At 40.1% G+C, this 16,023-nt stretch overlaps 1 protein-coding gene across 3 annotated transcripts in view; it reads right to left on the reverse strand.

Moving 5' to 3' along the window:
* The window catches only part of SWAP70 (switching B cell complex subunit SWAP70), a 144,278-nt gene that overhangs the window by 50,780 nt on the left and 77,475 nt on the right, over window positions 1–16,023 (reverse strand). For all 3 annotated transcript variants that reach the window (XM_024975336.2, NM_001080297.2, XM_010812481.4), the window contains 1 exon segment: window positions 2,525–2,665. In XM_024975336.2, coding sequence (XP_024831104.1) covers window positions 2,525–2,665 — 141 coding nt within the window.

The raw sequence follows: 16,023 nt of genomic DNA on the forward strand, positions 1-16,023 counted from the left end.
ACTTTTTCCTCATCTATTTGCCAGGAAGTGATGGGACCGGATGCCCTGATCTTAGTTTTTTGAATGTTGAGTTTTAATCTAGCTTTTTCATTCTCCTCTTTCACCCTCATCAACAGGCTCTCTTGTCTTAGGGGCTGTTAATGGAATATAAACGTTCTCACCACTGCAGTTGTATTCAAAACCTCTTGACTTTTATTTAAATTAACGCAGAAACATCAAATGGTAAACTCAGGATTCTGAAGTTGTTTTAACTAACCATGGCTAAGACAATTTAAGAGAAAGACAAATACTGTATGTTCTCAGTTTTATGTAGAATATTTAAAACAATGAACTTAAGGAAATAAGAGAATAGGATGGCAGTGGTCAGGGGCTGGAGAGAGGGAGTGGGAACGGGGAGATGCTGATCAAAGTGTACAAACTTCCAGCTGTAAGGTGAAAAAGATCTGGGACCTACTGCACAGCATTGTGTCAATAACTAACAATACTGCAATATATAGAAACAATTATACAGTTTATATATAATTTGTTTAAAATTTTTTTATCATGATATAATTCACATACCAAAAAATTCACTCTTGAAGTGTACATTTTAGTAGTAGTCAGTATATTCACAGGTTTTTACAATCATCATCACTATCTAACTCTAGAACATTTTTATCACCCCAAGAAGAAACTTCAAACCCATCAGTAGTCACTCAGCATTCCCGCTTCCCTCCACCTCTGGCAACCACTAATCTATTTTGTATCTTCATGTGTTTGCCTATTTTGGACATTTCATATAAACTGGATCATACAATAGGTGGTTTTTGCAAGTTTAAGTCTTACATTTCATTTTGGTGTGGTTTTTCCCTCTGCAGTTTCTTTTCTAAGAAAAGCATGACCAAGGCAATGTTTTATATTTATATAAACATACGCACACATACAAATAAAGAGCATAAATTGTATTGTTGAGGCTTATATAAAATAATAGATATAGGTACAAAGAACACTACCTAAATGAACAGACTATAGTTTTGACAGTCTTTGCTGCAAAATTTCTAAAAAAATAAAATGTGATTTAAAAAAAAATGCTGACCAACATTTTGGCATTTTCCAAACCAATAACTTAAATTATTATTATACATTTTAGTTATTGTACTTTGGTATTATAAAAAGATACTAAATTATAAAAAGAATTTATACATATAAATAGCTATAAAAATTTTTTAAATCATAGGAAAAAATATGTCAGTAGTTATGGTATTTAGGTGATTGGAAAGTAGGCTTTATAATGTATTTTATTTTTAATTTAAAGGTATTATCACCGTCACTTTTTGAAAGACATTTTTAACATATACCCCCAAAATTCATGCTATATATTATAAATAAGCAAAAGTAGGAGCTCCCAACCCTTAATGTGCATATATGATTACTTTTCATATCTAAACTAAATGTACATAATATGGAAAGATGACAGTAATATATTGCTTAGTTAAAAAAACAAACTGAACTTTATGTAGCACGATCCTATTGGGACAGAAATAAAACACTATGTACTGTATAGGTGTGTGTTTGCATGCATATAAAAGGGTCAGCAAATAATTAAAAGTGGTTTCTCCTAAAGACTCAGACTAAAAAGGGAGTTCACTTTTTATCTCATATATTTTTACTAAGTGCCTATTTAACAATAAGCCAATTTATGTAATTTTTTAAGACTTTACTTAATTAGTTTTTTTGGCTGCATCTTGCAGTATATTAGTTCCCCAACTAGGGATTGAACACAGGCCACAGCAAGTGAAACCATAGAGTCCTAACCACTGGACTGCCAGGGAATTCCTATCTTTCATAACTTTTAAATCACAAATGTTTTTAATTAAATGTGCCATTAATTTAGATGATTTTCTTCAAAAAAAAAAATGAACATTATATCTAACAATTTAATGTGTCATTTTTAATTATCCAAACCAAAGGAGACCTCAAATGAGGCAGAAAATACCAGTAGGTTATATTTGGCTTCCAAACACCTAATAGTTTATAGCATCCTTAGTTAAAACATATTAGAGGAAACATCCACGTGGTACCCAGAAAAGTCCAGGATGAAAACTTTGCTGTATAGTATCTATAAAGTATAGATATTTTACCACATCATATCCATGCTTTAATAATTCTGGTACATGTGGAACCAGAATTCAAAACAAAAAATCATATATCAAATCCATGCTTTAACAATTCTGGTACATGTGGAACCAGAATCTACAAAGGAAAAAGAAAAGCTCCCAAAGAGAAGACAGGTGCAGATTAACACAAAATACAGTTCTTAATTTCAAAAAAAGAGCCAGTTGTAAAAGTATCAAACCAAGGTTTAGAAGACACTGGAGAAGAGAGAGAAAGAGGAAGCACTGTCAGTCTCTTCTTTCATTCTGATTTATCTCGAGATGCTTCACAACTAAACTCCTTAGGGAACTCACCAACAAAGATGTGTGGGGCCCACTTGTAATGTGTAACTTGAACACCCGCTATAAGCAGGAAGAGGTTAGAATCATACCTTTTCCAAAATGAACTTGTTTAAATAAGGCATGTAGCCCTGATTGGAGACAGGTCCCTCGTCATCATCCCTGAAGTGCTCTTCAAGGGCAACGGGGTCATGTGGAACCTTCAGCACCGTGCACAGGTTATGGGAGAGGACCTATAAGGGAGAAAGAGCAGTTTAGAGGCATCCACTAAGCAGCACGTGGCACCTTCACGTTTGGAACACAAACGGCTGCCCCTACCCTGGGGAGAGAAAGATGAAAAATAAACTGCCAGCTGCCAGGTTCCCCACTTGTTATCGACAGGGTCTCATTCCCTCTCCAGTTTTGGTTCACTTCAAACAAGTCTCTTCTACTTGCCTACAATGAACCAGGCTCCATGAAAGATCTGTAGTACTCCTTGTGTGTGTGTTAGTTAGACTTGTGTCTGGCTCTGCAACCCCACGAACTACAGCCTGCCAGACTTCTCTGTCCATGGAATTCTCCAGGCAAGGATATTGGAGTGGACTGCCATTCCCTTCTGCACATACTCCTCGTAGGCTTTTATAAATTGGCCCACATTAGAAAGAAAAAGGGGGGAAAGAGCAAGAGAATGTGTTCAGAATTGAACATCTCCCCAAGCAGAGCTGCTGCTGCTGCTAAGTCACTTCAGTCGTGTCCGACTCTGTGTGACCCCAGACGGCAGCCACCTGGCTCCCCCATCCCTGGGATTCTCCAGGCAGGAACAGTGTCTGTCAATCAAAGCTGTGAAAGAAACCGCAAGGTACTGAAGAGCTGCAGCTGGGGGCTCTGGATAAGGTGGCCAAGCCAGGCTGGCCACAACCTCGCTCCGCTTCACTTCTCTCTTTTGTTCAACAGAAAGGGCCAGGTTAATGTACAAATATATCAAATATTGATTAGTAATCTCTAGTCGTCCAACCATCTCTATAACTCCATGATGCTAGGTTAAGTTTTCAGGATGAGTATAAAAGGGTATAAAATGAGTATAAAAGAGTATAAAATGAGGGTATAAAATGAGTATAAAAGTATAAAAGAGAAAGAAATCAATTGCCTGGTTTAAAAATATATAAAAAAATCAATAGCAAAAATATCTCAAGAGTCACCAAAACGGCTGAAAATATTTTGCAGAGAATTTGCGTTCTGGTCTTGCCATAATCTGAATGCACACTTTAACATTCAGGTAGTTGAGTTAGCAGTTTGGGCTATTTGAGTACTAATTGTGTTTCATATTAAATGAAAATTTAAAAATAAAACTTAAATTCCTTCCATTTCATTTGTGCATTCTAAACAGGTCAAATTCTACAGCTAAAGCGGTACTTCCTCTAACACAGAATCTTATTAGATGTTAAATCCCAGGTTAAAATCTTCCCTGTTTTTCTCAGCCCTACCCATTCAATTGCTTAAAGGAGCCACATTCACCTCAATGAATACTTCCAATTCCATTAAGCAAGTCACTTTTTTCTGCATACATATATTTCAGTTAGGATTTTTTACAATTTAAAAAATTAATCTATAAAAATAACATTTGCATATCTTCTGTCTACATTTGTTTTGTTTCTCAAAGCTTCATTTATGTGGAGATCCTTTTCTACATGCTCTGCTGGTTTTAAGGAAGTAAGTAAAGTGAAGGAAGTACACAAATGGTTATAAATGAAGTAATGAAGACTTTTATCAGCCCTACAAAGCAGGCTGTGTTTCTCAAGTAAACTCTCTATTTGCCAGTAGTACAGCACATGAAAAGGGCACGGTGCAGCTTTTATTGAATCTTGCACCACAGTCAAAAAATCCTAAATAGACATTTCCTTTCTTTATTTACCTTGTAACACCTATAGAGTTTTTGTGAGGATCTACTTCAAGAATATAAAGTGCTTAAAAACTGCAACACACTGTAGAAACATAGAAAAATAAAGAATACAGTCCTCTTATAAGGCCCAATAGTCTTTCAGATTTTAAAATTATTTGGGACTTTACCCAAGTAAAAACTCCCAATCACAGGTTAACCTATGGTATATCCATAAAACATTAAGAACAATGAGGAACTTACTGTGTAGTGATATGAAAAGATCTCCCAGCTAACTTAAGTGAAAAACAAAACAAAACAAAACAATGTATCTAAGACTACATACAGTGTGCTTCTGTGTAAAAGAAAAAGGAAGAAAAAATTTATAAACTCTACAAGGATATATAAGAAACAAGTAACAGTGGGGGGAAAACTAGTTTGATTGCAGACCAAGACCAAAAGATTTTTCACTGTATCTCCCTCGTTATTAAGTTCTGGAAAAAATTTTACCTATTCAAAAAATGTAATAGCTATTTTAAAAATTAAGCATATATACATACACACATTTTTCTTAATGGCCAGCTTAAGCTCACATTAAATATTTTAATATTTTTTTTTTAATTAAAAAAAAATTATTAGGCCACACTGAGTCTTAGTTGTAGCACTCAAGATCGTCAATCTTTATTGCACCAGGCAGGATCTTTAGCTTTGGCATGCAGGATCTAGTTCCCTGACCAGGGATGGAAACTGGGCCCCCCGCATTGGGAGCATGGAGTCAGCCACTGGACCACCAGGGAAGTCCCACACAGCTAAATCAACTTATCTTTGAACTCTACACTTTATCTTCTACATTAACTTACCCCCTAAAAATTAGGTACAAAAGAGAGACATATCCCACAGCAACCTACCATGACTAATGGATGAATAAGGTATAAGGGCAACAAATGAGTTCAGAAAGAATAGTGTGTGCTACAATGACATCATATATTAAATGAAATGTAACCTAGGCCCCAAAATAAGGAGAGCTTTTGGGTAGGAAAGGGCTTCCCTGGTAGCTCAAGACGGTAAAGAATCTGCCTGGAATGCAGAAGACCGGAGTTCGATCCCTGGGTGAGGAAGATCCCCTTGAGAAGGAAATGCCAACCCACTCCAGTATTCTTGCCTGGAGAATTCCATGGACAGAGGAACCTGGCAGGCTACAGTTCATGGGGTCACAAAGAATCGGACACAACTGATCGTGGCTACCACTTTCACTGTCACTTTGGGTAGGAAAAGGGCAACTGGAAGGTCTTCCAGATACAGGGATAAAATATGAGAAAAGTAACTGATAAATGCAAAATTCTCAGGGTACAAAAAAAGGAGACACCATCTCTCCCACACCCATCCCTTTTTCTGCCTTTGGGTTTCACAGACCCTCCAACTAAAGTACTGGTAGAGGCCTTAGATCCTTCCCATCTTACACATGGTGAGTACTGGCTCCAAGAGATTAAATTTGTTTTTCTTGACTAAGGTGACTTGGGAGAACTGAGACTAAGTCAGGTTTTGTAAACCCTGGTCCAACACTCTCCAGTAATAAGGAACATTATGTTTTCAGTTTTCTAAAATCAACATCTTTGTGTAGACGCTTTAGTTCAATCCAGTGATCTCACTGAAGATTTAGATTTAAACCCTAGACTCCAGCCATGGATAATTAAACAGTATTTTTAAAAAATACAGGGATAACTGAATTCAAGGATAACTTTCTTAACAATCTATTTTAGTTAAGCAAACTGTGCGAGAGGCATCAGATTATATTAAAGGACCCTGGAGGAGGAGACTTGAGTACCCACTGTATTCATGTGGTCTGTTCCTGGTCAGTGGTTTACCATTTACCCTTTTAAAATATTAGAATATTTTGCTGCTTACTTGCTTAGTCTCAGTACCCTCACTGCAAAATGAAGACTTGGTGACTTGTTTCTAAAACTAATGTTTTCAAAAGTCCAATCCTTAACTATCAACCAAAACTCATTTCATGAATTCAACAGAAAGAACTATATAGTTTAGATCAGAAATTCAGCTTTTTTCATTGTTAGTAAGGTCTAGAACAGGGAAGTCCTCTTTAAACAAAGTAACAACAGTATCTCAAAGTTTTTAAGTAAAAGGTATTTAAAAAAAAAAAAAAGAGGATTCCTGAAGGCCAGAATATAAACTAGTAACAAGAAGTAAAATCTCCACAAACTTACACAGCAGTTGATGCTTTTTTAGAGTAGACTCACATTATCCATTAGTTGCTTTTAGTCTCACCCCTGGAGAGTAGATAATACTGCTTCTGTACAGATGACGCTAATTCAGAGATGAGGAGATGTCTCCCAAATCACATAGTTTTTGGTGCAGTGAAACTAGGACTAGAACCCAAACCTTATACTCTGGTGCCCTTTCCACGCCCTACCACTTTCCCTTTCCCCCTGGACAAACAGAGAGCCCTGACCATACAAAAGTGACCTGCGTGCTGTGGCCATGCATGTCTGTTATTGCTAAGGTGAAGTGATGGACCAGTGCCCACCAGGTCAGGTCTCCAGCACCCAGCAAGACGGCCACAGCTATTTAGCGGAGCGAAGTTAGATCCAACGGTAAAGAACCACATCTGCCTAGAAGTCTGGGACCACTCTCTTTCTGGGAGCCCTCATCTCCCAGCACCTGCCTTTGGGGAAAACTGTTCCAAGAGTTACCATCCTCCTCTCCAGATGAGAAAACTGGAAAACAGATGAGGACCAAAGCCATCAGGAGGAAACAGGACTACACATTCTTGATTTGTAAAAGGACTGCCCCTGAATCACGCTAATCAGTGTAAGTTTCTTGAGAAAGTTGAATTTATCCTACTTCAAATGCCTGCTCCTCCAAAGGCCATTCTTTCAACGCCCACATAATTGCTAAGCAACTTTGCTCTCATTCCTTGATCTGAAGAATAAACTATTGTTACTACAATAAAAGATCCATATCCATGCCAGACCCTCATCATTCCAGTTCCTTCATAGCTGTCTGCCAGGGCCTCTGCAGGGCCTCTGCCGACAAGAAATGACTAACTGCTCGTGTGGTTGGTTCCTGTTCAGTGGTTTGCCGTTTACCCTTTTTAAGTATTTTACTCCAACTATCATGGAAAGAACTCAAGGATGATGAACGACTACACAGTGTTTTAACACACATGAGTGCCTAATGCCTAATGTTTACCCTCCTCCCTCCCAAAGATGCAGAGATTACAAAGGTTCTCTGAAAAGAACCTCCCTCCCGGCCGAACCCCAGTCACATGCTGCTTCCCTTTACAGGATGTGCGTAATGGGCAAAATTCAACACTGAAAAAAAGAGGGGTGGAGATCCCAGCGAGCTTATCTCAAGGGACACAATTACAGAACTAAAATTCATAATGGGTAATCTTTTTTTAAAGCGTGAAAATTCCTGTCTGATTAATAAAACTTCAAGCTGATGGTGAATTACCAGAAAACGCTTCCTAACAGAATGACCAATTTCCTACCCATGCTATGCCCTGCCTTAAGAGCATTGTCTTAATAGAAATCCCGCCCCTTACCACAAGGACTCATTTTCCCTTTCCTGACAATATCTTTTCGTCCTGCTTGTCACTGCTTAAGGCCTGCTAGCTTTCTCTTAAACTATCTGTATTATACTCAGCCTCAGAAATCTCAACGTCATCTCTGACTCAAGTCCCTGAATGCAATCAATCACCATCTTAGCCACTTCTACCACACTCATCTTCAAGGGCTGCTCACCTCATGCTCCCACCTTGTCTGAAAGCCATAAAAAGCCTACGGAGGGAAAAACCAAGGCAGTGTATGCCCCCTGGCAAGCCAGTCCCACTTTACCTTTCAGCCTTATCTTTTCCCACCCTTCTGCACCAACTGTACAAAACTAGGCAAACAAGTTTACGCAGAACACCTTAGGGGCTTCCCCAGCGGCTCAGCAGTAAAGAACCCGCCTGCAGTGCAGGAGACTCAGGAGACACTCAGGTTCACCTGCTGCATCAGGAAGATCCCTTGGAGGAGGGCATGGAAACCCACTCCAGTATTCTTGCTGGGAAAATTCCATGGACAGAGGAGCCTGGCAGGTTATAGTCCACAGGGTCACAAGAGTCGGACACAACTGAAGTGACTGAGTACAGCACTTCAAGCAAACCCCGTATCACTTCCCTGTCCCCCTCCAGGCCTCTGCTCAACCACCCCTACACCTCCATTTCTACCTAACATAAATGCCATTCCTTTCTAAAGCCTCCACCACCCAAAATCAAGACGGTCTTCCCCATTCTGCATTTCCCAAGCACTCTGTATTTCTTATTTTACACTCCCGCACATGATTTACTCTCTCCCATAAGACTAAATTTCTGAAAGGTCCATGTCTTACATCCTTGCATTCCCACAATACCTAGCATGCTACTCAGAATGCAGAAGGCTTTCAATAAATGCTGAACAAATTCCTTCTAAAAATTCTCCTTTGACAGTAAAACCACAGTAAGTTTAACAGTGACAACAATCTTAGGAAATATCCTATCTCTTTATTTCATTGATAAAAACACTGAAGCCTGAGATTTGTCTAAGCCACACACACTGTTGCAGGTCAGGAAGCAACAGTTAGAACTGGACACAGAACAACAGACTGGTTCCAAAGAGGGAAACAAATACATCAAGGCTGTATATTGTCACCCTGCTTATTTAACTTCTATGCAGAGTACATCATGAGAAACGCTGGGCTGGATGAAGCACAAGCTGGAATCAGAACTGCCAGGAGAAATATCAGATATGCAGATGATACCACCCTTATGGCAGAAAGTGAAGAAGAACTAAAGAGCCTCTTGACAAAAGTGAAAGAGGAGAGTTAATAAGTTGGCTTAATACTCAGCATTCAGAAAACTAAGATCATGGCACCTGGTCCCATCACTTCATGGCAAATAGATGGGGAAACAGTGGAAACAGTGACAGACTTTATTTTTCGGGGCTCCAAAGTCACTGCAGATGGTGACTGCAGCCATGAAATTAAAAGATGCTGGCTCCTTGGAAGAAAAGTTACGACCAACCTAGACGGCATATTAACAAGCAGAGACATTACTTTGGCAACAAAGGTCCATCTAGTCAAAGCTATGGTTTTTCTAGTAGTCATGTATGGATGTGAGAGGTGAACTATAAAGAAAGCTGAGTGCCGAAGAATTGATGCTTTTGAACTGTGGTGTTGGAAAAGACTCTTGAGAGTCCCTTGAACTGCAAAAAGATCCAACCAGTACATCCTAAAGGAAGTCAGTCCTGAACATTCATTGGAAGGACTGATGCTGAAGCTGAAACTCCAACACTTTGGCCACCTGATGTGAACAGCTGACTCCTTAGAAAAGACCCTGATGCTGGGAAAGACTGAAGGCAGGAGAAGGGGATGACAGAGAATGAGATGGTTGGATAGCATCACTGACTCAATGGGCATGAGTTTGAGTAAACTCTGGGAGTTGGTGATGGACAGGAGGCCTGGTGTGCTGCAGTCCATGGGGTCGCAAAGAGTCAGACATGACTGAGTGACTGAACTGAACTGAACTGATGAGTAACAAATCGGAAGCAAGAACCCAACTCTCCTTCCTAACTGCCTGTCCCACAATCAAGCCCTGTGCTGGAAACGTTATCTGTTACCTAGTCGCATCATTCAAGACTTGGTCACTCTTCATAAACTCGAGGAACCCTTCACTGCCCCCTCTGTCCACTGAACTCCTATTTAGCACTTATGTGAATTCTGCTTCATACACTAGCAATACCTCAAATACCTAACTGTGGCTCAGAGAGGGAGGAAACCCTGCCTTAAACTGTTCTTCCACATCCTTCAGTGACTAACAGAGGGTTAAGGGAGGACTCAATAGGAATATAACACTCACAGACACATTAAGGCAGGATAGTTAACTCGAAATTACCCGTTGCAATGCTGTCCACAGAATACACGCCATTAAACTACAGCATGGGCTTCCCAGGTGGCTCAGTGGTGAAGAATCCCCCTGCCAGTGCAGGAGACACAGGTTCAATCCCTGGGTCAGGAAGATCCCCTGGAGAAGGAAATGGCAATCCACTCCAGTATTTTTGCCTGGGAAATCCTATGGACAGAGAAGTCCAGTAGGCTACAGTCCCCAGGGTTGCAAAAGAGTCAGACTCGACTCGGCAACTAAACAACAACAACAAAGTAGAGCATACGCCACGGGATTACATTTTAAATAGACCATCTTTAAAAAGTTATTTTGGATAGTTCACTAACTTGGCCCTCTTCAGAAATCAGAAAGAAAATACTGGGAGATCTGACTACATAAAAGTTCTTAAATTTCCTTTTAAAAAGAGACACCATAAACAAAAAAGGCTAATAGCTCCAATACTCAAATTACTCCTAGAAATTATTAAGTAAGAAATGAACACCTAATTTTAAAAACGGACAACAGACAGGAATAGGAAATTCACAAAAGCAGCTAATGACTAATAAATACAGGAAAAGCTACTTTACTTCACTAGTAATCAACACAATGCACATTAAAAAAGCAACTACTTTTTCGCCTGAAAAGCAACTCCTTGCATTTGACCAGACATAGGAGAGTAAAAATTGCCAACATCCAATACGAGAGAAGGTATAGAGCAAGTTTTCTCCACCACTACTGACATTTTAGACCAGATAACTCTTTGTTGGGGAGCAGGGAGAAGAGTCCTACGCATTGTAGGAAGTTTCACAGCATCCCTGGCTGAAACCACCAAAACATTTCAAATATCTGTGAGCAATAAAGCAGTTAAATAAAGCATGACTCATCAACACAGTAAAATAGCTCATAGTCATTATAAAGAATGATGGTGTCTGTGTCTATGTGCATTGACATGGAAACATGACCCTAACACACTGATTAAGAAAACAGGTTACAAAAGCATATGAAATAGGGTCCTATTTACATAAAAGAATATATATGTATATGCACATGTGTGCACGCATGTATATGTTTGTAAGCAGTAAGGGAGATGGAGGAAGGATAGGGAGGGACAAAGAAATGCTAAAAGGATACTCACTGCAAAATTAACTGCATCTGCCTTTAGTGGTAGAAGTCCAGGTGCTCTGAATATTCTATGTACTATCTTTAAAATAAGAAAAGGCGAAGCTTTTATATTTATGTAAAATTTAAATATATTTATGTAAAATTATTAATGTTAAAGGAATTTTTAAAAATCCCAGCTAGAAAGCACCAATAAAATTATATGAAGAGATCACTGTAGGACTATAAAGTTGATGAAATTAACTCACTTTAGTCATCCATAAAGAACTGTGCTTTGCCATGCCTCTTGAAGCCACAATGTGGGCAATAAAGTCTCCCTACCTGAGCAGCCGCCTTAGATTCCAGCCTCCCACGGCATCAGAGCATAAACAAATGTCTTTAAGAAGATAATTCATGTACAGGAAGTAAGCCTCTATCTATTTCTCCCACAACTCTGTAAGCTCCTTAGAGAGAGGATAGACTATAGACTAGTGTATCTATCCTGTAGTACTAAAACCTAATGAAATGCCGAGAAGACAGTGTCTGATGCCTACAAATGTTTGCTAAATGAGTCCCATTTAAGAATTTTCTTTCTTTCTTTTTTTTGGTTTAGTTTCATTTAGTTTGCTTCTCCATCACCTTAATCTAGATGTGGGTTTTTTTAAATGTATTTCACTAAACTACCAGCATATTCTTTCCAGAAAGAATTTTTGTTTAATTGGAATCTCTAATTCAAATAATTTTTGAAGTTTAAAAAAAAAAAACTCTATACAATACCTCTATTAGTCACTAACACTCCCAGAATTAGCAGGCATTACTCATCTGACCTGAGACCTAGTACAGCAGTCCAGTTTGGATTTTTGAGGAAAGGACTCGAGAGAAATTAACAAGTGTATGAGAGAGAACTGTACAGTAGAAGACAGAGAAACCAGGCAGTTTAATTTAGTATACTCTTCTCCAAGGGATCTGAGGCCACAGTACACACCAAAGGTGATGACAAAGATCACAGATCCGAGGGCTCACCTCTGCTGCCCCATCCTCTGACCACTCAGGCCCCTTGTCCCCTCTGGTCACTATAATATGGCTTCTTTCTATCCCTACCAGGGTCATGAAACTGCTTTCTCAAAAAGACTCTGTGGCAGACACACAGCTGCAGCACTCAAGAAAGGAACTGAGGCCCGGCTACAAGGAGGAGCTGAGGTTAGCAGAGCCTCCAGCTATTAGTACCTCCAGGGTCCACCTCAGCCAATGACTGAGCAAGGTAGTGACATTATTTCTCCCCAGTGTGGGTGTCCTCCAAGAGGCCATCTCTGCTCCAGAGCTCCTGGTTTTGTCAAGTCCATGTCCTAGACTGACAGCTCCTTTTCCCAATCCTGCTTCCTCTCTTTTTCTCCCCCATACATGTTTCTCCCCAGTAACCCTTCTGCACTTTCAGCTCTGTCTCAACATCTGCTTCCTGGAGAACCCAACCTGGGACAGACATCTTCTAAACAATTCACTCTCCCAAGTTTCTGGCAGTCTGGATCATCCTCTCCACTTAAGACTTTCTTGGTCCCACGACATACTAGCTCTACCTTGCTCTATCTTTATGGGTTCACTTCCCTCAGCCTTTATTCTCCCATTCTGGACATTTTTCAAAGCCCAATTTTGAGCCCCTAGTTCTTAAAGAGTGCTTTAATTCTGACAACAACAAGTCACCTTAATGACTCCCAGATCCCTTTCTAGTCTTGACCTCTCAACTGAGCTCTGGTTTATATCACTAATATTAAAGATTTCCAGGCTAAATTTGTCTCAATCCAAAAAATCCAAAGGAGAGTTCATTATCTTTCTCCCTAAAACAGGTTTCCCACTCTGATTCTGACTGTGGTACCACCATTCCCTTAACAACAAAACTATGGACTCTCCTCTTGTACTTTTTTATATAGTTTGTCCTATTTCTGGATCCAATTCAATCCCCTCCCCCAGGGTCAATCCCTCTCCTCACCGACCGATCATGCCCCTCTGCTGGTGAAAGACTAACCAGAGAAGGTGAGGCTGGGGGAGCAAAGGCTTCCTGCTCTCAGCAGCAGGTCCCACTCTCCCTTCTGAGGCCCTAACAGAGGCCACTCATGAGGATACGACATGGTAAACACATCAAGCTGACGACGTTCAATTAGAAGGCTAAGACTTGAAGATCTTGTCTGCTATTCCACATTTCACAAATGAGCAAGATGAAGCTCAGGAAGAAGACACCTCCCAGGGTCACACACAAACAAAAGGAGAGACAAGTCTCCTGACTCCCTAACCGGTGCTCTCTTTCTCCTGACACTTTTTCCTCTGTCTCCAAGGGATTTACTTTCCAAATCTTTCACCGCAAATGTGCTTACTGAGAAGCCGCACACATTCCTTAGGGTCAATGACAACTGACTATTGCTGTAGAAGCATTCTCTGACCCAATGCCTCCAATCCTCACCACAGCTAAGCAGTTCCCTTCCTCTGTGTTTCCCAGCACTGGGTACTTTCTTTATCTCATTATCTTTGCCCTGTCAGTTTGCTGATACATTTCACTCACAAGACTTCAAGCTCCATGAGAGTAGGAAGCTTGTTGGTTTTGATTCCCAGGGCCGCCACCCCAGTCTAACACACATCAATCTTTACAGCAGTCCCTCCCTTGGTCCCCCATCTCCAGCCTCTCATCTCGTATCATCACACCCACATCATTAGAAGAATCTCAGAACTCTCTCTGTCACGTATCTACCCTCCAAAGTTTAATAACTTCCCCTCTTTACAGGATCAGTTCCAAACTACTCATTATAACATAGTCAACAAATACACATTACTCATTTATTCTGTACAAGAACAAAATCATCTAAAATGTAATCCCATCTCCCTTTAAATCCTGATTTTCCACCATGTCTCAAAACAAACACTCTAGTCAAAGTATTTCCTTATCGCTCACAATACTGCAAGTTTCAGCTCTTGCTCTCATGCACAGGGCCACCGCCATAACTGCCATCTTTCTTTGACTATACTGGACAAGATCAGCCCCACTCCCTCCAGAAGCAGCTGACAGTCTATCTCTTCCATGAAACGTTTTTTGTCTACAACCGTGTGCATTTTTTTCTCTATTTCCTTTAAACTTCTACAGCAGATCATCTGACAGAAACAGAATGCAAACTACAAATGGAATTTAAAAGTTTTAATAGCTACATTTTAAAAATGTACAAAGATGCAAAAGGTAAAAAAAAAAAGCTAACATTAAATTTACTAATATATCCAAAATATTACAACTACAACATGTAATCAATGTTTTTAAATCTTTTAAAGAGATGTTTTACATTCCTGTACTAAGTCTCTGAAATCCAGTGTATATTTTATATTTACAGCACTTCTCAATTTGGACTAGCTGCTTTTTCAATGCTCAATAGCCAAATTCGGTTAATGGCTAATGTACTGGACATCATATTCCATAGTTATTTTCCACTTGTAGAACTGGCTTATATATTAACTTGCTGTAGTCATTTCATGTATTGTCTTCTTTACTAAACCACATGCTTCTCAATGTAAGGGGCAATGTTGTACAATTTTCACTTCCCCAGAATCCGAGCAAAAGGTATAGATTAGAACCTTCAAATTTATATGCTGCTTTGTAGATTAGTTTTCTTCAACCTCAGTGTGTGGTAAGAAACAGTTAGCTAGTAAATGTTCTGTTGTCACACATACAGGCTGTGAGCTTCATCTATTCAAGCAAGTATGTTGTTTAAATGTCTTCTTATTCCCATTTAACGGATCCCAGGTGGCACAACGGTAAAGAATCCATCTGCCAACGCAGGAGACGCAGGAGATTCAGGGTCGATCTCTGGGTCAGGAAGATCCCTTGGAATAGGAAATGGCAACCCACTCCAGTATTCTTGCCAGGAAAATTGCATGAACAGAGGAGCCTGGCAGGCTACAGTACAAAGGGTCGCAAAGAGTCGGGCAGGACTGAGCACGCACACACTTAAAATACAATGAGCAAAGCAAATTCCCCAAATAATCCCAATGTAGAACTTCAGAATTCCAACCTAGTTTGATCTGCTAACACCCTGGTGGTCCACGCACACACGCACTCATGTGTGCTCAGTCATGTCTGACTCTTTGCAAAGCCATGGGCTGTAGCTCACCAGGGTCCTCTGTCCATGCAATTTTCCCAGCAAGAATACTGGAGTGGATTGCCATTTCCTACTCCAGGGGATAATCCTGACCCAAAGATGGAACCCAAATCTCCTGTGTCTTCTGCACTGGCAGGCAGATTCTTTACCACCGTGCCACCTGGGAAGCCGATGTCCCATTATCTAATAGTGTCTTCTCAAATCATCCCTGAAGGGAGTCACGAGAGTTAAGTCAGCTGCCCACCAGCTCCTGCTCTCACTCCAAGGTAACAGCATCTGGCTGAGACATCAAATATCCTATGAACTAAAAGAACTGATGGAGATGTGCAGCCTGGTAAAGCAGACAGTGCTCCATCCTCCCAGAGCTGCCTACCCAGTGAAATAAAATACCTTCAACATTGTCCACCAGACCGAACAGCTTTCATTCTAACTGCTGCACTTCTGGTTGGTGCACCAGGCCCACATAACAACACTCTCCTGGTAGTTGTAAAGCTAATAATGCCTAAAGAAGCAAAAGGTAGAGAAGACAGAGAAGAACCTTGAGATGAAAAAATTAGTCTTTCCAATAGTGCAGATCTTCCTAACTGTAAG

This window comes from Bos taurus, chromosome 15 (assembly GCF_002263795.3).
Source record: "Bos taurus isolate L1 Dominette 01449 registration number 42190680 breed Hereford chromosome 15, ARS-UCD2.0, whole genome shotgun sequence".
Classification (NCBI taxonomy): domain Eukaryota; kingdom Metazoa; phylum Chordata; class Mammalia; order Artiodactyla; family Bovidae; genus Bos; species Bos taurus.